At 33.7% G+C, this 23356-nt stretch overlaps 2 protein-coding genes and 1 pseudogene across 2 annotated transcripts; 1 reads left to right on the top strand and 2 right to left on the bottom strand.

The window, feature by feature from the left end:
* The first annotated feature begins 1545 nt into the window (after positions 1–1545).
* On the top strand, positions 1546–5833 carry LOC120211883 (annotated as a pseudogene).
* A 2952-nt stretch (positions 5834–8785) lies between these two features.
* On the bottom strand, positions 8786–13763 carry LOC120211882. The gene is made up of 4 exons (XM_039210351.1): positions 13673–13763; positions 13361–13576; positions 11994–12384; positions 8786–8952 (listed from the first exon to the last, which is right to left on the bottom strand). The coding sequence occupies exons 3-4, from the start codon at positions 12368–12370 to the stop codon at positions 8820–8822; spliced, it is 510 nt and encodes a 169-aa protein (XP_039066282.1). The 5' UTR covers positions 12371–12384; positions 13361–13576; positions 13673–13763; the 3' UTR covers positions 8786–8819.
* A 5793-nt stretch (positions 13764–19556) lies between these two features.
* On the bottom strand, positions 19557–22803 carry LOC120211881 (vacuolar-processing enzyme-like). Its single transcript, XM_039210350.1, has 9 exons — positions 22582–22803; positions 22166–22330; positions 21915–22071; positions 20954–21039; positions 20659–20846; positions 20383–20431; positions 20103–20312; positions 19795–20001; positions 19557–19709 (listed from the first exon to the last, which is right to left on the bottom strand). The coding sequence occupies exons 1-8, from the start codon at positions 22786–22788 to the stop codon at positions 19813–19815; spliced, it is 1251 nt and encodes a 416-aa protein (XP_039066281.1). The 5' UTR covers positions 22789–22803; the 3' UTR covers positions 19557–19709; positions 19795–19812.
* Between the last annotated feature and the right edge of the window lie 553 nt (positions 22804–23356).

Below are 23356 nucleotides of genomic sequence, written 5' to 3'. Positions count from 1 at the left end.
CTGTTAAGTCCTCTAACTATTAAATGTTACAAAATGGTCACTCGACTATTCATATGTTCTAAGCTCGTCATTTTCTGTTAAAAAAAATTAGCGATCTTCTGAGTTGGACGTTAACATGTTGGCAGAGATATGATAAAATTCGATCCTAAAACTATTTGAGTTGTGTTTTGTGTATTGACACAATGTTTAGATTATGTCGATGAATTAGTGCTTGAAATATTATGTCTCAAGCCAATGTTTGAAAGCAATAGACATCATTTAAATATGATTTTATCATGTCGTAATCAACAGGTTAAAGTCCAACTCAAAAGACTTTCATTTTTTAATAGAAAAATACAAGTTTGAAACATATAAATGGTTAAGTATCCATTTTGTAACATTTAATAATCGATGACTCAACAAAATAACGCTATATAGTTAGAGAATCATTTTATAACTTTAAATAGCCAAATGACTTAACAAAGTAGTGTCTTATAGCCGAGAGATCATTTGTATATTTTAAATTTTTTTAATAAATTTAAGGGTAAACTACACATTTAGTACCAAAACTATTAGTTTTTGTCTATTTTAGTAACAAAACTTTTATTTTTTTTCAAAATCATACCTAATGTTTAGTTTTAATTTCATTTAGTACCTCATCGTTAAAAATTTATCGCTTTTAGTGCCTAAACTATCAATTTTGGTTTGTTTTAGTACCTAAACTTTTAATTTTTTCAAAAGTTAACGTTAAATTTTGAATGGGTACTAAAATGAAACAAAAACTAAACTTTAGGTATGATTCTGAAAAAAATAAAACTTTAGATATTAAAATGAATCAAATTTGATAGTTTAGGTACTAAACACGTAATTTACCCTAAATTTAATAATATTTTTATATAGCCTTTATATCAACTTAAAGGGTAAATTATACGTTACTCACTAAACTTTACTCGCTATCCTATTTCAATCACCGTACTTTCAATTTTTTCAATTTGCTCACTGAACTTTAGACATTAAACTGTTTTTGTCACTCGACTGTTAAATTTCTAACGCCATTAAATTAAAATTGAAAAAAAATTAAAAGTACAATAAGTGAAATAGGAGAGAGAGTAGTGTTCAGTGAGTAAACTTATGTTATGTTTTATTATTAAAATAAATCACGTGAGCACGTCGTTACTTAATAAACAGTCGAGTGATAAAAAATTCAATATCTATTATTCAGTGAGTAAATTGAAGGTACGGTGAATAAAATAAGATAGAAAGTAAAGTTCAATGGATAAGCTTGTAGTTTACCCCCAAATTAAATTACAAATTAATAAATCATTCAAGAAAGCCCTACGTGGACAGCATAGAATCACGAGATCTTCACAGATACATCACGAAATTAAAAAAGAAAAAAAGATTTAATAAAGGGAAATGGAGCCAAGCTTGAAAGCAAAATCCAATGGTGAGTGTTTTTGGCAAGGAAAATAGTTTAAAATAAACATCAAATGGATAAGAACGATTGTGGCCGACCAATGGCAGAAAGAGTAAAAATATTGAAAATCCAAGACGAAAAAGGTGCTTCTAGTTCCATCCAAAAACTGGCCTAAATCTCCACGGTTTCCTAATTTCTTCGTTTAAGTTGCAAAATCACAGATTCTCCGATCTGGGTTTTTGTCCGAGTTGTTGCAAAGTTAGTTTATTTTGATTCCAAGGTGCATTTTGAAGTCTGGGTATCTACGAATTTAGGTTTTTGATAGTGGGGTTTAGGTGTTGAATTTTGAGTTTTTTAGTGGTGGTTTTTAGGTTTGGCGGTGAAATTCATATTTTATCTGTTTGAATTTTGGTGAAATTTTGATTCAGGAAGCAAAATTAATGAGAGGGAAAGATGATGACAAGATAATGGAGCCTATGTTCCCTAGGCTTCATGTTAATGATACAGAGAAAGGAGGGCCAAGGGCTCCTCCAAGGAATAAGATGGCCCTTTATGAGCAGCTCAGTATCCCTTCACAGAGGTTTAATCCTAGTAATACAAGCAATTCAATTCCTCCTACTTCCTCAAGCCAGGTGTGTTGATTATTTACGGCTCTTGCAACTTATCTATGTGTTTTTATGTTGTTCTTATTCGTTCATTAGGTGCCGGTGCCGGAACGGGCTTAAGATTTTATGCTGGTTGAACTTCTAAAATTTTAGGGGTTGAACTTATAATTATAAACTTTTAGGGACAAAAACAGATTACCAATAGAAAATACAAAGAAAATATCGAAAATATATGGTAATTTGAAATTTTTGGAGGCCCTTGGTCTGTCCCTGATTAGGGGTGGGTAATTCCTTTATTTATGATATGCTTTGTGTGCATCTCTGGTGGGGGGGGTTTGGTGAGGTGTTAATTATGTCCTTAGTACTTAATTCGAAGGCGATGGTAATTATGGTGATTCTGTAGGCATGGTGGTTTATGTTGTAACTGGTTGATGCTTGCAGGAAAGTAACCTTGAAAGGAATATGCATTTCCCATCGCATTCGGCGACTACTAATCTGGCTAGGCACCATCTTGGAGGACTGAGTGCAAATGCTCGTGTGACAGGCTTTGAATTGAGAAAGAAGGTCAGAGATGAAAATGATTTTGCTGTTCCTGTTTTTCTTAATTCAGAGACAGGTCAACATTATAGCAGAAGTAAAGATGGCTTTGATGGGGAAAAACTCCAAAATGTTCGTGATGAGGATGCAAATAGAGGTAGCTCTTCTGGTGCCGGTTCAAGAAGGGAAGTCAAAGATCATAGTGTAGAGAGTTCAAAAGCATGTAGAAGTAGGGAGCGATCGATAAGAACTGCAGACATATCAACTAGAGAAATGATTGATGGACGTGCCAATGAAGTCAATGTGTCTCCTAATAAAAATTCTGGGGAGATCCCTGCATCTAGATCAAGTAGATCACAGGAAAATGATGCTTGCTCGGTTCAAATGTTGAGAGCGGGGAGACAAGAAGTTGATAATGGATGTACTGATGATGCTGCCTTGACGACAACTATTGGTGAGGGAACCCTTTCTCGGAAGAGAAGCATGTCTTATTCAAAGTGGAACCACAGTCTTCCCGATGAAACCACTAATGACAGTGAATGCCATGAAGACAAGACTTGTGGCTCACTAGAGTTGGCAAATGGAGATAAAAGCGATAATGTCTCTGAGACCTCCATGGTGGATTCTGCATCAAGCTTGGATATATATCTCCTGATGATGTGGTGGGAATAATAGGTCAGAAGCGTTTCTGGAAAGCAAGGAGAGCGATTGTCAAGTAAGTGATCATTGTTAAGTATTATGTCTTGGATTTATTTTGCTTTTTCTTGTTCTTAATGAGGGTACTTCTTTTCCTTTTAATGCTGAATTTAGTCATACATATTGAGAATGATAGAATGAAAATCATGCACTTGAAACAAGAAACTCTCTAGGTCCCTTACGACCTACAAGGACTCAAGGAGGGGTGGAACAAGAAGTCTAGCCTAGCTTATGTTATATTAGATGATCCAATGTGATGTTTCAGGACACATCGCATGGTCCAATGATGAATCATTGCCTTGATATCTGATAAAATGCACGTAGAATTCTTGTAATTGGTCGATTTTGGAACCGGTGCTCCCGGGACCTTGAAGCAATTTTATAGATTGATATATTGGCATAGAAAAATTTGTCCATGCAATGTTTTTCATGAAAATTTATTTGAATTATCTATTACTATTAGTTTAAATGTGATTATATGTTCTGAGGTTTGTTCTATTATAATATATCTTGTTTTGGTATCAAGCTGTAATTTCTACTCCCATGGTTGTTATTTGGTGGAAATAGAGCCACTGCTTTCACTCATTATGAAAGTTATACAAATAGCTGCAAATATATTGACTAGGATCACTATTTCTAGCTATTATCATGTTATTAAAGTCGACATTAGCGTGCCGAATGCAATTTGGATTACTGATAGTAGGAATAGAATAAATGCTATATTTTGGAACATAGTAAATATGGCTTTGAAGGAGGACGAGCAATGGAGGATTATCCCTGGAGCTAATGTTGGGTGGATCTCGGAGGAGGGTGATTAATGCATATTGGATTGGCTTTGTTTTTATTGTACTGAAGCTAATGTTCTATATTTGGCTGCTTCGAAGATGAGATTCAAGAATTTTTCGGATTGACATTTATAAGTGCCTTCAGGTTGATTATTATGGTGTTTTCTATGATATGATGCTAGCGTATCTGTTTGCACGATATTACCTTCTGTTTGTTAGATTTTGCTTTAGAAACATCTAATTGCTATGAAGTGCACAAGGAATGTTGTCAAAACCGATGTTATTCAGTCTCGAAAGAGTTACAAATCACCCCTCCCCCAAGCGTAGAACAAAGATTTCAGTACCGATTGCTCATATGAAGCAATTGTTGCCTATGTAATGATTTAAAAAAAAACTGTACCCAGATGATGCTTTGAAGCATTATTATCATAAGAATTCAGTAATTCAGATGTTATTTGCCTGTCATAACTGTATTACTCTGACCTCTGCGACCTTCTCTCGATAAACTCTTGTTATTCTCTACAGTCAACGAAGAGTATTTGAAGTACAAGTGTTTGAGTTGCATAGGCTGATTAAGGTAAGGTCTAAGGTGATCCTGGATCTTGTTTATTTATTTCTACTGGTACACACATAAAGACACTTGTATATATACGGTTAAAATACTTCATATTTTGCATTGAAACAGGTTCAGAAACTAATTGCCGGATCTCCCCTTCTCTTGCTCGAGGGCGTGGCCTATCTGGGCAAACCATCTTTAAATGGCTCTCCTGCAAAGAAGCTTCCACCAGAGTTGATTGTAAAGCCAGTGCCACAAAACAAGCGCAAAGATGACACCGAGAAGCCAAGTCATAAAATGGAATGTTCAGCAGAGAACGCGTTGGTCAGACATCCCTCTCTTCTGTGAAAAATGGTAGTCAGCGTTCAAATTACAGGCCATTCATCGGAAATCCACTTCCTTCTGCTACTAATGGTGAAAACAAAATGAACCCTTGGTGTTTCAATCAAATGCTCGGACAACAGTGGTTGGTCCCTGTTATGTCCCCCTCCGAAGGGCTGATATACAAGCCCTATCCTGGACCTGGATTAATGGGATCTGTTTGCGGAGGCTATGGACCATATGGACAAACTCCAATGATTGGCAACTTTATGGCTTCAGCTTACGGTGGTTCGACTCCTCCTCATCAAGGACATGGGATTCTCCCCGGTTCTCCTTTACCCGTTCACTCATACTTCCCTCCATATGGGATGCCAGTGTGAACCCGGCATTCTCAGGTTCTGCTATGGAACAAATGAACCAATTTTCCGCACCGGGTTCCCATGCCCCAAGTGGTCAGTTATCTGGAAGAGGAGTACAGCATCAAAGTTCATGTAATATGCCTACCAGCAAAAACAACACAGAGTTCCAGGCATCTAAAGATACCGAGCAAGAACGGTGTACGGAAAGAAGTCCCGGTGAGAGAGCAGAGAAAAATGGAGCCGATAGTACTGCCAAAGGGAGAAACGCACCTCCACTTCTCCCCACAGCTCAATCCATTCAAGACGGAGCCTCGCGGCCTCGTGAAACTGACCAGAGGACAAGAGTTATACGAGTCGTGCCGCGTAATCCGAGATCAGCCACCGAATCGGTGGCTCGTATTTTCCAATCTATACAAAGGGAGAGGAAGCTGTGTGACTAAACAAACAATTACTGGTAAATGATCTCGTGTGCTGCTGGATGATCATTATCATCTCTTGTAACTGTAACCTTTACTGTAGTGTGGGTTGTGGCTTATTCGTATGTAGATATATGTTTAAAAGATTACTAGTCGATGTAATATGAATTTTGTTTTGTCTCTTCATTCTATGAAAATGATAAGCTTCTGGGTGATGATGATTGTATCTTTTATGACCTGTGTTCATGTCCTCTCTTGTTAGATCATTGATTCATTGGATTCTTTTAGGACGTTGTTTTGACAAAACTTTAGGCAGGTTTAAATTTTGGCGTAATGCTGCTAAAATTAGTCCCAACGTTGTCAAAATAGTCATTTTAGTTATTATTATATTTTTTTGGGAGCATTTTAGGCCGTAACGTCTCATTTCAAGACAAAAAGACTCATAATATTTGACAGAATTAGAACAAAATGACTCCTAATATTTGACAGAAGGATCAGTTTGACCCTTATTCTTTTTGTTTTCTGAAACATTTTAACTCCCAACATTTCATTTTAAGTTAAAAGAGACCTCTATTTTAGAGTATTAATCGTATGTTAATTTACATTTATAGAGGGTTTTTTACTCCAAAGGGAAACATTGAGGTTAAAACGTTCTAAAAAATTAATAAAAGTTAGAATAATCATTTTAATAAACATTGAGAGTTAATTTTTAATATTATACCTTAAATTTTAGGCTCAAGGGGTAGTTGCATTAATCTAGCTTGAATTTCATGAATTATATACTATAATTTGATCACGAAAATCATTGTTTAATTTTTTATAATAATATGAAATAATTATAAAATAATATATATTTAGATTTTTTTTAATTTAACGACCACATAATTTAAAAACGTAGTTATTTAAATTTAAAACTTTTAAATAGAACAATATATCTTTTTATTATTTAAACCACTTGATAGATTTAGAATTTTATATTTTCATATAATATTATTTCTAATCTAAAATTTTAAAATTTAATATTTTTAACATAAAATTTCATATATATCTCTGAATTTAAGCGTCTATTTATATTAATCTAATAATTTAAAAATATATATTTTAAATTATATATTACGTCGGATCATGCCTCTCTACTCGTACATTTGTCTTTGAAACCTTATCCCGTATCGTATAAATCACTCTTACTCTTTCGGCTAAAATGCATTTTCACGATTGTTTCTTTATTTAAATCCACGTGATTATAAAATAATATTTTTTATTTTAAATTTAAATCAATTTAATTTTAAATTATTGATTTATTTCGATTAAATTTAGATTTCTACCAGAATTAACAAGTCTACCAAAGGTAAAAGATTTGGGTTAATTTTTAATTTCCCCCCCCACCCAATTCATCTCAATGATGAAAAAGGGTCTTCATTTACACCACTTCGAATCCTCTCCCACCTCCTACAAAAAACACCAACTTACCTTTAACATGTCGTCATTCAATACTCGAATTCGATTCGTCTTTTTATTCCGAATCCGATTCCATGTTAATATTTCCCATTGCCTTCAATCCTCTCGGCCTCTGCAAACATCCGAAAAATACTCAAAAATCGAGTTCGAACAAGATGGTTGTTTTTGTTTAAAACACAAGTGTCGGCCAATAAAATTTTATATTATCTGGTTTGGATTACTAAATTAATAGATCGGCTACTGATTAGATCATGTGAAATCTTTCGAGTATAGTATTGTACAAATTTGATACCTTCTTTGAGATCTTCTTCTCCCTGACCTCGTATCGATCAAGGGTTAGATCACATAGCCACGCCCCCGGACTTACCAACTGTAAAAAAAGAAAATCCCCGATTAGAATTTCAGTGTTCGATCGATTGGCCGACCGATTCAGATTAGATATTACCTAAACTACCATGGCCTAATAATGTTGACCTATTAACGGCCAATTCGAATTAGATATTACCTAAATTATACCATGGCCTAATAATGTTGAAAAGGAAAGATAAAAGGAAATAATAATTTGGTGCTTTGCGTTTTTTATGCATCACCCCCGTGGTCCACCCTGGCAAGACAACTATTCAACCATGAGAAAAAAACAAACCCTACAATAACAGTGTTTTTACATAAATGCCCTCCGGACAACGATGCGTCCCAGCCGTCGAAGGTTCAAGTCTTCCTAAATAAGAAAACCATCAACAACCATTTTTTAATTTATTTTTGGATAAATTAAAAATGTAATACTTAAACTATTAAATTTGATCTTTTTTATTATATAAACTTTCAAATTTTTCAAAATCATACATAAAATTTAGTTTTTGTTTTATTTTAATATGCCGCCATTAAAAAATTTAATTTTATTTTAGTATCTTCATCTAAAACGAACCAAAATGATAATTTAAGTACAAAACACGTTAAATTTTTAACGACGAGATACTAAAATGAAATAAAAACTATATGTTAAGTATAATTTTGAAAAAAGTAAAAATTTAAACACTAAAATAGACCAAAAATAATAGTTTATATACTAAATACATAATTTACCATTTATTTTGTTATTTTATACTGTATGGTCGGTTTGCAATGCGCAAAAACATTATGGGTTACAACCTCACACAGACACAGCCTTTGCAGTCATATTCTCATCCACTCATGGACTGACACGTACACGAGTATGTTTCACTCACACTTTACCAGCTCTAAAAGGTTTTCTTGTCTTCTTTTTTTCGTGGGAAAGCGAGGAGCCATTATTTGACGTAAAATTCTCGTGTAGTTAGTTCTCTCTACCTCATCTATATGACTATTTACCCAATCCAAATAGAAAATTAGTTTTGATTTTCAAATCAAAATCTGCTCTAATCTAATGTCTAGATACTCAATTCAAGGAAGAGAGTAAGAGGGGCTTACGTTGAGCGTCCGTTGAATAAATTTCGCTCGTTTTTTGGGTCTCTGTGGCAGCTTAGATCCTTTGATGGCCATGAAATCCTCTTCCTTCTCTTTATTCGTCAAAGCAATCACGAATTTCGGTGGCCAGACGATGGGCGGAGCCGCCGCAGCTGCCGCCTCGCCGCTTCCTGAAGAGGAGCCTCCCTTTCTGCTATCGTGAGCCATGTCAGAAGACGCCGCTGATTTGTTGTTGTTGTGGCTGCTGCTACGGTGGTGGTGGTGGTTTGTTATGGTTGTTACCACCCACTCTCTTATCGTGCGCACCCCTATCTGGTGAAGCGAATCCCCTTACAGCTCCGTTGCTTTGGCCTCTCATAGCACCGGAATTCTCAGAGTTCCTGGAAAAAAATATTAACAAAACAAATTCACATATAAGAAAAATCAAAGACAAAAAAAAAAGAAGGGTAAAAAAACAAAACAAAACAGAATGATTTGCGGTAAAGTTTTGGAAAGTAAATATAAAGAGGGGTTAAGTTGTAAATTTTGAATTTACAAATATAACCTCGGGAGTGATCCAGAATTCTTAAATGTTGAGACTTTGAGATTATGGGTTTTAAATAAGAGAGTCGTTAAAGCTTTGGAGAGAGGAGAGAAAAGAGTGGGTCTAAAAGGAACGCAGGCCGTTTTCTGGCCGTTGGATTAAAGCCATCTTTTGGCTTTACGGTGGATTAAGGTTACGTGTTGAAGACTTGATGTATGGGTTGGTATTAGAAAGTGGGACCAGATTCCTAAATCCAATCTCCGATCCGACGGCTGAGGTGGTTTGTGATGTAGACCTGTGGTCCAAGAACCCCACGGATGCACGGAGCTAGGATCAGATGGTGCACGGTGCAGAGACATCAAACAAACCAACAAATTATCAAGTGTCGAGTGTCTCAAGCAACATCAACCACCATGCATTAGTAGCACCAAAGGGATGAAAACAAAAAAAATCTCAAAGAAAAATACAATAACTCATATTTTCCTTCGCAAACAATATTAATCCATCGTCATATATCGACTATGGATTAAGATCGTTTTCGAAGAAAAAAATTAAACGACTTATGATACGTTAAAATAAAATAAAAATCTCAATTAATATATCAAATAATAAGAATTCTAAACACACTAGCACCTAGGGGTGGGAAATAAAGGTCGACCCGACCCGAATATGACTTAGAAACTCAACCCTATCCGTCCCGACCCGAAATAATAAAAAAATTATTTTTATTCAATAAAAATGACTTAATTGAAAAAAATATAGAGAGAGAGGTATTATTGTAATTATTCCTAAATATATAAGGTAAAATTATATATTTTTTCGGGTCAGATCGGTATTTTTTACCTTAAATCCAAACCGATCCGACCCAAATATCACACTTAAAAAATTCAACCCGATCAACCCCAATTTTTTTATTAAAAAAAATCTGACCCGATCAAATCGAAATCCGTCGGGTTCGGATTGAGTACCTATCCTACTAGCACCAAAGAAAAAAAATAAAAATTTCAAAAAAGCACAATAATTCAAAAGAAGAATCACAAACGATCTTAATTTGTCGCCGTACACGACAACAACCTAATATCACTTTTAAAGGAAAAATACTAATCATACGACGATAGATTAAAACCATTTGCCATAAACAAAAAACTCGACAGGCCTCCAAGCTAGATCTTGTTTACCATGTCGCTTTGCTAGACGATTCACTATACAATCTCCAAGCTAGATCTACCCAAAACAATAAGAACCCTAAACACAACCAACCTGACCAATGGGAGAGTGCACAAAACTAATTCAGCCCCCCGAATATGCATCAGTCATGTAATGTTACTTTTATAGAGAAAGAGACCCATTAAATGCATTCACCAACTAGTCGACAGGCCCATCTTGAAATATCTAAGCCAAATTTGTGTAGGTTCTAGGAGTGTGTCGATGGCAGCCAAGTGTGAAAGCTTATCCGGAACAAAGCTCTCCACTACTAGGGGAAAAAGAATTAAAAGTCAAATTAGTGTATTAGCCAACCTTTGATCATATTCAGCTACTTATGCCCCTCAAATACATTGAGAATCTTTCTAGCAAGATCAGGAATGGCAACAGAGCCGAGAACCGGAATGAAAGCGGAGATCGCTTTATTCAACTCTGCACAAATGGCATATCCGTAAATATTCACAACCTCTTCACGCTTTTTTACGGTCACTTCATCTTCCTCTTTTATTAAGAAATTCAATATTGAAAAATATATAAGGTAATACTTTAACTATTAATTTTGATTTATTTTAGTATTTAAATTTTAATTTTTTTTAAATCACACCTAATGTTTTTTCATTTTATTTTACTATCCATTAAAAACTTAAAACGTTTAGTACATAAACTATCCATTTTGGTTCATTTTAGTATACTTAAACTTTTAACTTTAACGTTAAATTTTGAACGAATATATTAAAATAAACCAAAAACTAAAACTTTTAATGACATAGTACTAAAACGAAATAAAAAATAAACTTTATGTATGATTTTAAAAAATTTAAAAGTTCAAATATTAAAATGAATCAAAACTAATAATTTATATAATACATACGTAATTTACCCAAATATATTTTGATCATACTTTTGTATATGTATAATTTATTTATTATATTTATAGATGTATCAAAAACACTACTAATCTGAATCTAACCTGTAAAAGTTCATTGTAACAATAGATCTATTTTTTCCAAATATTGAGATATAAATAGTTAATTACATCATATGTTGTCAAATTATAACTCCTATTCAAAATAAATCTTTAAACTTTTAAATATTTTAATTTCATCATCAAATTGTAACTCTCATTTTAAATTAATATTAAAATTTTTGAAAACTTCAATTTTATTCTTAAGCTATGAAAATCATTCTAAATTGATATATAAACTTTTAAATTTTTCAATTCCATCCCCAAATTTATTCAAATATATAATTAATTTCAATCACAATTTAACATAATTTTTTTTCAAATATATAATAGTATAATTTGATCTAATGATTTTATTAATATAGGATGAGGGGATGGAATTGAAATATTTAAAATTTAAAGACTAATTTAAAATGGTCATAATTTGAGAAAGGAATTAAAATGTTTAAAAATTTAAAAATTAATTTAAAATAAAAATCAAAATTTGAGATTAAAATTAAAATATTAAAAAAATTAGAGACAATTTTAAAATAAAATTTTACAACATATGATTAAATTAACTCGGATTTAAAGTACTTTATCGCCCCAACTGGAACAAAACACCTAATGCAAAAAACAAGCGGCACAAGAAAACCAGACATCAAAAAGGAGCCAACCCCCCCCCCAATCAGAAGAGAGCGTATCATACACGCGCCCAAGAGAAGTGTAAAAACGTAAATTTCACACAGTACCTGAGAACGCGCTGAAGTGGCGGAGCTTGAGGGGAAGCAGGCCGTTGACGGAGGTTAAAATACCCGTTCCCGTGATTATTATTGCTCGGCTGATTCGAAGAGTCCTTGTCAGCCCTCACGACTCGGCGGTCGACTCGAACCGTGGTTCGATTGACCGGTCCGGACTGATCCTCTTTGACCTGGATTTTCATACACCGCAGGCGTTTCCGATTTCCCCATTGCAAAACGAAATCAGAAGAAGACGCCGTTTGCTTGGCCGGATCCGAGCTGGATCTTAACAGTCCGCCGTCGACTCCGGCTCCGGCGGTTCTATCTCTGATGTAGTTGGTGCTATTGCCGATACCATTGTTATTGTTGCTTCTTAACGAGTCCTCCATTCTTTTGTGCACGCCTGTCCCATCATGAGAGAAATAAATTGAGAATTTTAATTCTGGAAAAAGCTTTTGATTCAGTTTCAGAAATAAAGTGAAAGCGCCGATAAGGATAAGAAAAGGATGGGATTAGGAGAATTTGGATGCAACTTCTGGTGAAACTTTCACGCAATTTCAAACAGCAGTTGCCTCTGATTAGCGCTAGAATATGTGCATCGGACGGCTAGGAATTTTCAAGGAAAATTTTCCGGAAAATAAAAGAAAGAGAAAGCAGCCAAACACTGGTGAAAAGTTGAAGATTTAGTTAAGTATACGAGGAGAGATGGAAGAAATAAAGAAAGTGAAGCCGTCTTTGGTCGTAGTTCTTATCACCTGAGAAAATCACAGATTCAACATTTTTCAAACTATTGAACAGAAACCAAAACGCTTCTTTACAAGTTCTTTTCGGTTTTGATTTTCTCTAGGTTTCTTGTAACCAAACGGGAAGCTATTGGCTAGGCAGAAGCGAGATGAGAAAAAACTGGAAGAAATCAACAGAATCGAAAAAACTTTCTCAGTGGAGAATTAAGGAAGCGAAAATTAGAAACCAAGCAAAGATTTAAATAAAGAGGGAAAAAATCTTAGCGGAACAGATCAAATTCTTCTTAAAATAGTTTGGAAATTTTCATTGATGGATTATGAAGAGGAAAAAAACTTGAGATTCAAACTCTGAGAAAACGAAAACAAAATGAACTTCCAAAGTGAAATTAAAATCTGAGAATGTAACATTCTCGGGAAAAAATCAACTCCGTCAAACAAATCTTCGGTTTTCAATCAAATCCAAGCTTGAGAAAATCAATTGGCAGAGCAGAACACTGAGCGTTCTGGAAAAAAAAAGAGGCTAAAAACGCTAACTCTTTTAAACAAAAAGCTTGGCGAATCAACGGCGACTCGATTATCTTGAGTTGGATTTAGAATCGGTATTCAGATAGTCAGATTCGTGATCTCATCTCATACCTGAAAATCACTCAGCCTTAGCCGTTACAACTTTGCTTCAGTCTTAATGGTATAAACACAAGTTTTACTTTGGATTTCAACAAAATAATGCCATTTGCAGCCTATTCTCCAGACTCATTCTAATCCTTTGAATATGTGAGAAATTGATCTGCCTAACCGCAGATGAATTCAGTCCAATTTTCTCCAGAAATCAGCTCTGTTATCTTCCAAATGTGTCTGTCAAAAAAAAAAGAACAAAATTATTTTCAAAGAAGATCATGGCGATAGTTCGAAATCTCTTTAACTTTGTTCACGGTCTTCTTTTTTCCTTACAGATTCTCAGAAACTTCAACGAAATAAAAGAAATCTTCACGATTGGTTATCAGAGCCACCAAAAACTTTCATCCAATCTCTTCGATTGTATCTGCAGAAAAAGGCATTACAAAACGAAATTTTTTGTTAACAGCGTTATCCATTGAATATAGACGAACGAGAATTCATCAGAATAAATCAAAATAGAAACAACAATCCCTGCTCTCAATTTATACACCTCTTAACAACTCCTCAAATTCTTCTCTCCTCCTTTCCCTCTCTTTGTTTCCCTCGCTTCGTTTAGAAATTAGATCCTCGACATTTATTTATATAAATTAACATCAGTTTTCAGTATTTTTGTTCTCGGGAATTTTCTGTTTGGTTCACGAGAAAGAGAAAGAAAAAGAAAGTAGAAGCAAATCAGCAAAGAAGAAGAAGAAAATGAACGAAATGCGCTCTTTTACCTTCTGAATACCAATTTTTATACCTCTTTCTCACCATCCGTACACCACAAGAGGCTTCTTCATCGAGAAATCCAAACCGTTCATCATTAATCCAACGGCAAATTGTAAAAAAAAAACCTAAACTTTTAAAATTTTTCATAGCCATACCAAAGTAGTTTTTGTTTCATTTTAATACCCACTATTAAAAATTTAATACGTTTAATACATAAACTATCAGTTCTAGTCCGTTTTAGTATCTAAATTTTTCATTCTTTTCAAAATCTAATTTTAAATTTTGAACGGGATAATAAAATGAATAAAAAACTAAACTTTAGTATCGTTTTGAAAATATTAAAAGTCTAGGTACTAAAACATATCGAAACTAATAGTTTAGATACTAAATGTGTAATTTATCCTATTTTTTTAATATTCTAATATGATTAAAAATAATATTTATGTTTGATTTTAAATATGGATATACTCATTGATGATCTTAACGATGAAAATAAATATTGCTCTCTTTAAAGGATTCAATTCGAACAATCGAATTCACAAGTTGTCTACGATGTCAAAAGAAAACTAAATAAACTCAAGCACACTTACAGACAAAGCTGCTCAGACTCAAGTTAGTTAAGGTGATTAATTTTAGGATAAACTACGCATTTAGTACATAATTATCAGTTTTGGTCTATGTTAGTACTTAAACTTTTAAGATTTTCAAAACTATACCTTATCAAGTTTTTCTTTCATTTTGGCACCCACCGTTAAAAACTTAAAGCGTTTATTACCTAAAATATCAAGTTTGATTCGTTTTAGTACCTAAACTTTCATTTTTTTTTCAAAAGTTGACGTTAAATTTTGAACGAGGGTGTTAAAATGAAACAAAAACTAATCTTTAGGAATAGTTTTGAAAAAATTGAAATATTAGGTACTAAAACGGACCAAAACTAATTGTTTAGGTACTAAACACGTACTTTATCCAATTTTATATTATGGAGTATGAACTTTTTAAAATTTATATTAAAAATTTAAGAATGTGAAATTATACATTTTACGGAAGAGAAATTACATTATCAAACAGTAAATATCTAAATTATACAAGAATTTAAAATTTTCAAGGGATATGATTGTCCCAATACCCTAGTTCATCTCTGTTTAAACGTAAAAGTTAAAATTTTTAATTTTCACATTTAAATTGAAAATTATTTTAAAATATATTTTTTCTAAAAACAAATTATATATTTAATCTTGTTTATGCCCCTAAAAATATTTTAGACTCTCAAAATGTAAAATAAATGGGGCCTAAAGGCTGCGCAACAAAGCTAACTATGGTTAGTTAAGAAAAACCTGGTTAATTAACCATGGTTAACACTAGCCGGGTCGCCCGACCCGATTCCCTTCAACTTGTCTCTTGTAGGACAAATTCGTAATTCTGCTTTCCCGACTTTATTAATACTTTGTCGTTGGGTATTTTACATTTAAAGAAAAATCAATATTATCTAAATGACTTGAGAAAGTTCAAGGAAATATACCTACTTTATAAATTGTGTTTTTTTGGGTAAATTGCGAGTTTATTATTTATATATCAATTTTTGTTTGTTTTAGTACGTAAACTTTTAATAAAAATCAAAGCATACTTAAAATTTATTTTTTGTTTCATTTTAGTACATTGTTCAAAATCTGACGCTAATTTGTGAAAAAATTGAAAGTTTAGGTACTAAAATTGATCAAAATTGATAGTTTAGATACTAAAAGAGTTAATTTTTTAGCGGTATGATAATAAAATGAAATAAAAAATAAATTTTAGATATGATTCTAAAAAAATTTGAAACCTTAAATGCTAATAGAGACTAAAACTAATATTTTAAGTACTAAATACGTAATTTATTTTTTTTATATTTGGAATCTTATTGGTATTTACATTTAAATTCATTTAGGCGCGCGAATTTTTAACCACGTTAGTAAAGACACGTTCCACTAAAAATACCTTTCAAAAATTAGGTGATCGACATTAGGCCTATAAATGAACCGAACGTACACGAATGGAAGTATGTTCATGTTCGTTCATTTAATAAATAAACGAACATAAACGAACACGAACATAAACGAACAAATTTTTTGTTCATGTTCGTTTATTAAGGAATATAACTTGTTCATGCGTTCATTTAATAAATAAACGAATATACGAACACGAACATAAACGAACACGAACATAAATGAACACGAACATAAACAAACATAAACGTCGGAGACCCTACCTTCCATTGTTCTTTCATGAAAAATAGTCGACAATGCAAATCAACTAAATCTACAGTGATAAATAGCGTAAGAGCTGATTAGCAGTGATGAAATGTTTGAAGATATCAAATATTTCGATCGATCTTTTAAAATATTAAAATGATTCACACGACTTAATTTAACGATATAACATTTATCTTAGTGATCCATGATTACATATGAACAATCATTTTCCACTACGCTATTCTAATAAATTCGCCGGCTAAAAGTTTTGTGACATCAATGTCAGACTTTAGTGATGTTTGTTAATAATGGTCATTTCTGTTGATAGAGTATAAAATTTAACAGCATGAAGATTTCGAACGGTACAAATTGGACTACAAGGCAATAACATAGATCCGAAATCCTTTCGATGCTACATATCATAAGTGATATTATTGCTAAACCACCATTCAAAATTTTAACGTACCTAAAGTCTACTCCACAACTAAATGTCACACAAGAACTATGAAAACAAAAGTTCATTGTCAAAGTGTATTTTCTACTTATTAATGGGTTCTTCCTGGAAAACTCATTACTTCCGCTATTACACTCCTTTTGCAGAAATTACATAGAAACCTTTGTTTTGTTTTCTGACAAATTCTATATATTTTTCTCTTTACTGATGCTCATATACTTCCGATTGTTACCTTTATCTTCCCATCTATTTCTAGAAAGAAGTATAATGTTTTCTTGAGTTTTAGATGTGAAGATATCAACAATAACTTTACATATCAACTATTAAGTTAAATAAAACAGAGAAAAAGATGAAAGCATATATGTAAAACTTCAGATTGCACTATAATATAACTTGTTTTGAAGCTTTCAGCGATCGTCTCCACTCTCTAGTGAACACTATGGTTTGGGGAAAAAAGGGGGGAAATGAATATAGGTGTGAGGTGCCTCACGGGTTAACATATTGGATTTAATCTCCAAATAAAATTGTGTTAATTATGGAATTAGTCATCAGAATATCAGATTAATTAATATTTTTAAGATACTTACAAATTGGTCACCAAAATTGATTTAAGAAGATTGTGTTAAACATAAATGAATGAACATAAGCGAACATAACCGAATGAACATAAGCGAACATAACCGAACGAACATAAACGAACATAACCGAACGAACATAACCGAACGTTCACGAACGTAAATGAACGAACGAGACCTATGTTCATGTTCGTTCATTTAATTAAACGAACACAAAATCTTGTTCATGTTCGTTCATTTAATAAATAAACACACATAAACGAACTTCCCGCCGCACAGTTCATGAACGGTTCGCTGAACGTTCAGTTCATTTACAGGCCTAATCGACATGAAAGGATATTATTTTCTTAAATAATCTTTTTCGAAACACGAATAATGAGAGTTCGGTGGTAAATAAATTGTTGTTATTATTTGGAATGCCAATTTAATCTGAATCCGATTGGTTTCGACCCGATCATACCATATAGGATCATATTTTTTTTTTAAATTCAGGTTCCTATTGGGTCGGATCAATTTTTTAAGGTGCGAGATCAGGTCGGGTCGGGGTGAAAAAACTCTTATCGACTCGACCCGATGATAATAATATAATTTTCTTCAAAACAATTATTTTTTAAAATTAAGTCCTTTTTATAATAGATCGGATCGGGTCAGATTTATACTCTAAAAATACAATTCAAGTCGTAATCAGGTGGAAGATATCTATTTTTTCGGGTTGAGTCCTATAAAAATTTTGGGTTGGGTCGGGTTTGGGTGGAGGATACACATTTTCGGGTTGGGTCGGGTTGACCAAGAATCCCACTCGTTGTCATCCTTAGATATTCCTTGAGGTCTCGGGCGTGAGCACCAATAATGTCAAGGGTTTGAGCATTTAATGTCAAATGGTTAAGACTTAAGAGTTGTTTTTGAATATATATTTTCTTATATTTACCTAAAATTAATAAAAAAATCTTTTTTGATATTATTTATGTAAATAAAAAGAAGTTATTACTGAGATAAAGTTATCATCTTAAAGATTTAGGGGCTGTTTGTTTGCCTCTTAATAGAATCATTCAGCGTTTAGCACGTTTGTTTCGCATCTCTGAATGATTCAGTGCTGGCTGATTTAGCAAAACAGTGCTGAATGATTCAGCACAGAAGTACATTCTGAATCATTCAGAGCTAGTTATCAAACAATATGTCACATTCAGAGTCAAACCATTCAGAGCCTCTGAATCATTCAACATTTGAATCATTTAGCAGTTAATCATTCTGAAATAAACAAACAGTCCCTTATAGTTTGAATCAGACATTTAGGTTTTGTTTATTTTAATACTTAAATTTTTATTTTTTTAAAAAAAAAATTATACCTCACCGATAAAATTTAACGACACTGCATTTTTAATGGATAAATTTCATTATTCATCCCTAAACTATCTTATCACTCCTCTTTTGGTACTAAAGTTTAAAAATTTTAATTTAATTATTCAACTTTCAAATTGCTCCTATTTTAATCACTCTAATTTATTTATTTTTAATATTTTTTGACATTTTTTATTAATTTATTAATATAAAATTAAAAATAAATAAATTTGAAAGTTATAATGATTAAATTAGGAGTAATTTAAAAGTTAAGTAATTAAATTTTAAAAATTAAACTTTAGTGACCAAAATAGGATTGAGAATATAGTTGAATGATGAATTATGCTATTTACCCATAAAAAAAGTGTCACATGCTAATCACCCGTCAAGTTTAAAACGTTGGGGTACTAAAATAAAACAAAAATTAAACGTTTTAAGTACTAAAACAGACCAAAACAAATAATTTAGATACTAAACGTATAATTTACCGTAGAGTTAATAGCATAATATATCTCTAAACTGTTCTCATAACTTAGAATCAAACACGAACTAAATTATATTAGTTGTTAAAGAAATTGTCGTTGTTCCTAAAGGTCACGGCTTCGAGCACAAGAGGCTACGAAGGTGATTAAACGTTCATTGTCAAATGATTGAGAGTATTTAGAACAAATATTATTCAACCCGAACCACATTATATTTATTAAATTGTCCATCTCATGGACAGATCTACTTATAATGTACAACAAGTACATAGGAAAAATACATTACTAGACACATACAACATCATAGAAGTTATGGTCTTTTAAGAGTTGCCAATGCCACCGGCTACATTTCTATGCACTGAATCCTTGGTCAAGAGAACCCCAATGTTGAATGCCGGCACAAGCTTGGGCGGCTGCCTCGGCCATCTTTTCCGTCCGAATCCCGGCGTTGATGTTTGCAAAGGAACGCATGTGTTTCAGCCCGAACTGCGACAGTGATCCGCAATGCGTCTCGAAGGTTCTCACCTGTGTCGAGGAAAAGAGAGTCTTTGTAAACAGCAAGACATTTAACAAAAACAACGGAAGAGAGGCTGGGAATCGAGGTTATTACCGTTTTCTTAAGGCATTTCTATTCATCAACAAGAGGTTGACCCGCTGGTCGAAAGGTATTTAGAACTTCCGAGCCCCTTTCGGTTCCGAATAATAGCCGGCCAATCAGTTCAACACTGTTGTCTGTATGCATCCTATGGGACATAGCTTCCATAAACTGCTTTCGGGCTTCGACCTTCCTAGCCGAGCCATGGGGTGCTTTGCGATACTGCGCAATAGGTTAGAATTATGTGTGGAACAATGTGTTTCACATCTTTACATTAATTCACAGTAAAAGCATCATATAGGATTTAAGAGACAGACACAGACCTTATCCCAGAAATGAAGAAGATCAGCATCACGTTGATTAACAGCTTTAGTAGGCGGCTCCGAGGAGTTCTCATCAACGAATGTGAAGTTATCGTTCATCGGATTCGTACCAAAGTATTCAAAGAGATGGTCCTTGCTAACCCCTATGTCGCCAAATTGCATGACATGAGAACCGTATTCCGAATTGCCGTTATTAGTCCTCCGTTTCACCTGTAGAAGGCAGCAACATGAGATTTTCGCAACAAAGTTCGTATTGCTGGTGCAAAATAGAGGTTCTTACGAGTTCGTATTGCTGGTGCAAAGTCTCGTTCCGCAGATTTTTTATGGCACTGCTCAACAGAAAACAGAACATCGACATGCATACCAACAGATGTAACTCAACAAGAATAAGATCTCCTAATCCAATCCAGATGATACTATGTGGATAAGAATACATCCACCCAGTTTATGTACAACTTTTGAAATTTTTCGAAAACCGACATAAGCAATAAGCTTCAACTTCAAAGATCTTGTAATTCAGTGTTCTTAAGGGTAAATGAAAAGGACTTATATGTACCTGTCCTCCATCCAAGAGACGCTGTACAAGGTCTCATACTCCGGGGGAGGACTAGGGTCTTCTCCGGGACAATAGGTCGCCCAGCTACTCTCGACTGCATTCGATGCCGTGGTTGCATAGATATTCAAACCCTCAGGAAGAAGCCCCTCAAAGATACTACCAGACTCACAAGCTTCAAGATAGAATACCTGCAAAGTTACATGTAGACAAGACATTAAAAATGGCACGAAATTGATGGATAATAACAGATCCGATGATCCGAAAATGAACAGATATTAAAAACCACAAGATTTACCAAGCTTTTATAGGTTCCCATGGCGTGCTTTGTCTTTAAAACATCAATCAAATCATCAGCAAAAATACTAGGAAAGGTAGGCATTCCTGGATTAACACACAATAAAAGCATTCATTAGCTACTCTACAAACCGATATTACGTTTCAAGTCGAAAAAAAACATACTAGGATCGCCAAGGAGCCTGCTAAAGAGACCTAACCAAGAAAACCAGGACCCCATGGTCTTAGTAAAACATGAAAATATGATCATTGGGTCCACAATCATCATTCATTAGCAACTCTACAAATCGATATTACGTTTCAAGTCGAAAAAACATACTAGAATCGCCAAGGAGCCAGTAAAGAGACCTAACCAAGAACACCAGGACCTCCATGGTCAGAGTAAAACATGAAAATATGATCATGGGGCCACAATCATCATTCATTAGCAACTCTACGAATCGATATTAAGTTTCAAGTCGAAAAAACATACTAGAATCGCCAAGGAGCCAGCTAAAGAGACCTAACCAAGAACACCAGGACCCCATGGTCAGAGTAATACATGAAGATATGATCACTGGGGCGACAATCATCATTCATTCGCAACTCTACAAACCGATATTACGTTTCAAGCTGAAAAAACATACTAGAATCGCCAAGGAGCCAGCTAAAGAGACCTAACCAAGAACACCAGGACCCCCATGGTCAGAGTAAAACATGAAAATATGATCATTGGTCATTCATTAGCAACTCTACAAACCGATATTACGTTTCAAGTCCAAAAAACATATTAGCATTGCCAAGGAGCTAGCTAAAGAGACCTAACCAAGAACACCAGGACCTCCATGGTCAGAGTGAAAAATGAAAATATGATCATTGGGGCCACAATCATCATTCATTAGCAACTCTACAAACCGATATTATGTTTCAAGTCGGAAAAACCATACTAGGATAGCCCAAGGAGCCAGCTAAAGAGAACTAACCAAGAACACCAGGACCCCCATGGTCTGAGTAAAAAATGAAAATATGATCATTGGGGCCACTATCTACAACTTTGCCACTACCCCCAGTGATGGCAGATTTATTTCCAAGGATTGCAGCAAAAAAGTTGTTAACAGTAACATTTTCTCCAGTATAATCCTGCAAAAGAACACAAATTAGGCAATGGTAAGAATCAGAAAGTGTAACAAATTATAATCTCTAAAAGAAAATTACAAGCAACAAGAAAACTGACCTTTGGAACTCCCTTGTAAACATCATCACCACGCGGACTGTTAATGATGATTCCTTGTCTAGGGTTTTCTTCATTGTAGGCAATATCATCATACATAAAAACAACGATATTTTCCTCTTTCAGACCACCATTTCTTAGCACTTGATAAGCATGACAAACATCTGCCTGAAACAGAATATGAATTAATATCTCCATGAAAAATAAAAAATAAAACCACCCATCAATCATTATGTTACGATTTCCGAAAAATAACGATCACAAAGGATACCGAAACAGAATTCCGATCACAATCTCTAACCTATTATAAATTCAAAATCATTAAGTTCATCATAAAATTCCCCAAAACAGTAAGCTTTATTGAAGTAGGGTGGCATTTAAAACATAATCACAAAACATCTTGGGAAGAACTTATTGACCTGATGCCTGTAATTCTGATATCCTTTAGATCCAGCAATCAAGACCGCCCATCTCGTTCCCTCGACTTCATCGTTGTCGCCCCCATGGAAGAATTTATAAGCTTCAGACGGTAACCGGAGCACGTCGCTGGTAAAATCTGTATCGGCTGACACAATTCCAGTCACCGACGAGAAGACTAGAATCACACCAGATAAGAGAGATCTCATGATTTTAACAATTACACAAAATGGAAGACAGTTGCAATTAATATGTACATGGCAAAGGGCCACGTAAATGGATGTCGATGCTGGTTGTTGAGAGCTATTAATTGTGTCCCAAGTCATTTCAAGTTTAATTTTTTTTTTGGTTAACTATGATATTAATCACTTATATTTTTACTTTGTAAGTTTTTCTTCACTGATTTTAAAAAGTATAATGTTCGCCTAATATCTTTTTATTTAATTAAAATGTGATCACCATGAGTTAATTATTATTACATATTTTTGTATAATTACATGTTTGATATTTGTTATTTACATATTCTTTTAATTTAATCCTATATTTAATAAATTAAAATAAATTTAATCCTCCAATCAAATGATGTCACGTGTCACTAGTATCATGTGTCGTGTTACGTGTCACCGTTTAGTTATAGTACTAATTTTATTTTAATTTTGTTTATTTTAATATAGGGTTAACTTTATTTTAATAAATAGAAAGTATTAAATCAAAATTAAATTAAAATAAAGTTAGGCTCCAATCGAATGGTGACACGTGGCACTAGTGAACCGTGAC

The sequence above is a fragment of the Hibiscus syriacus genome, unplaced genomic scaffold (assembly GCF_006381635.1).
Source record: "Hibiscus syriacus cultivar Baekdansim isolate YM2019G1 unplaced genomic scaffold, ASM638163v2 tig00109987_pilon, whole genome shotgun sequence".
In the NCBI taxonomy this organism is placed as follows: domain Eukaryota; kingdom Viridiplantae; phylum Streptophyta; class Magnoliopsida; order Malvales; family Malvaceae; genus Hibiscus; species Hibiscus syriacus.
Note: the sequence above shows the minus strand (reverse complement) of the source record. Positions and strands in the feature narration are given on the sequence as shown.

Coding starts and splice junctions, on each gene's coding strand:
- LOC120211881 (XM_039210350.1), bottom strand. CDS start 22,788: ATGAGATCTCTCTTATCTGGTGTGATTCTAGTCTTCTCGTCGGTGACT. Junction 20,432..20,658: donor GTCTCTTGGATGGAGGACAG/GTACATATAAGT, acceptor TCTGTTGAGCAG/TGCCATAAAAAATCTGCGGA. Junction 20,313..20,382: donor TGCACCAGCAATACGAACTC/GTAAGAACCTCT, acceptor TGCCTTCTACAG/GTGAAACGGAGGACTAATAA.
- LOC120211882 (XM_039210351.1), bottom strand. CDS start 12,370: ATGGAGGACTCGTTAAGAAGCAACAATAACAATGGTATCGGCAATAGC. Junction 8,953..11,993: donor CCACTTCAGCGCGTTCTCAG/GTACTGTGTGAA, acceptor ATTTTTTTCCAG/GAACTCTGAGAATTCCGGTG.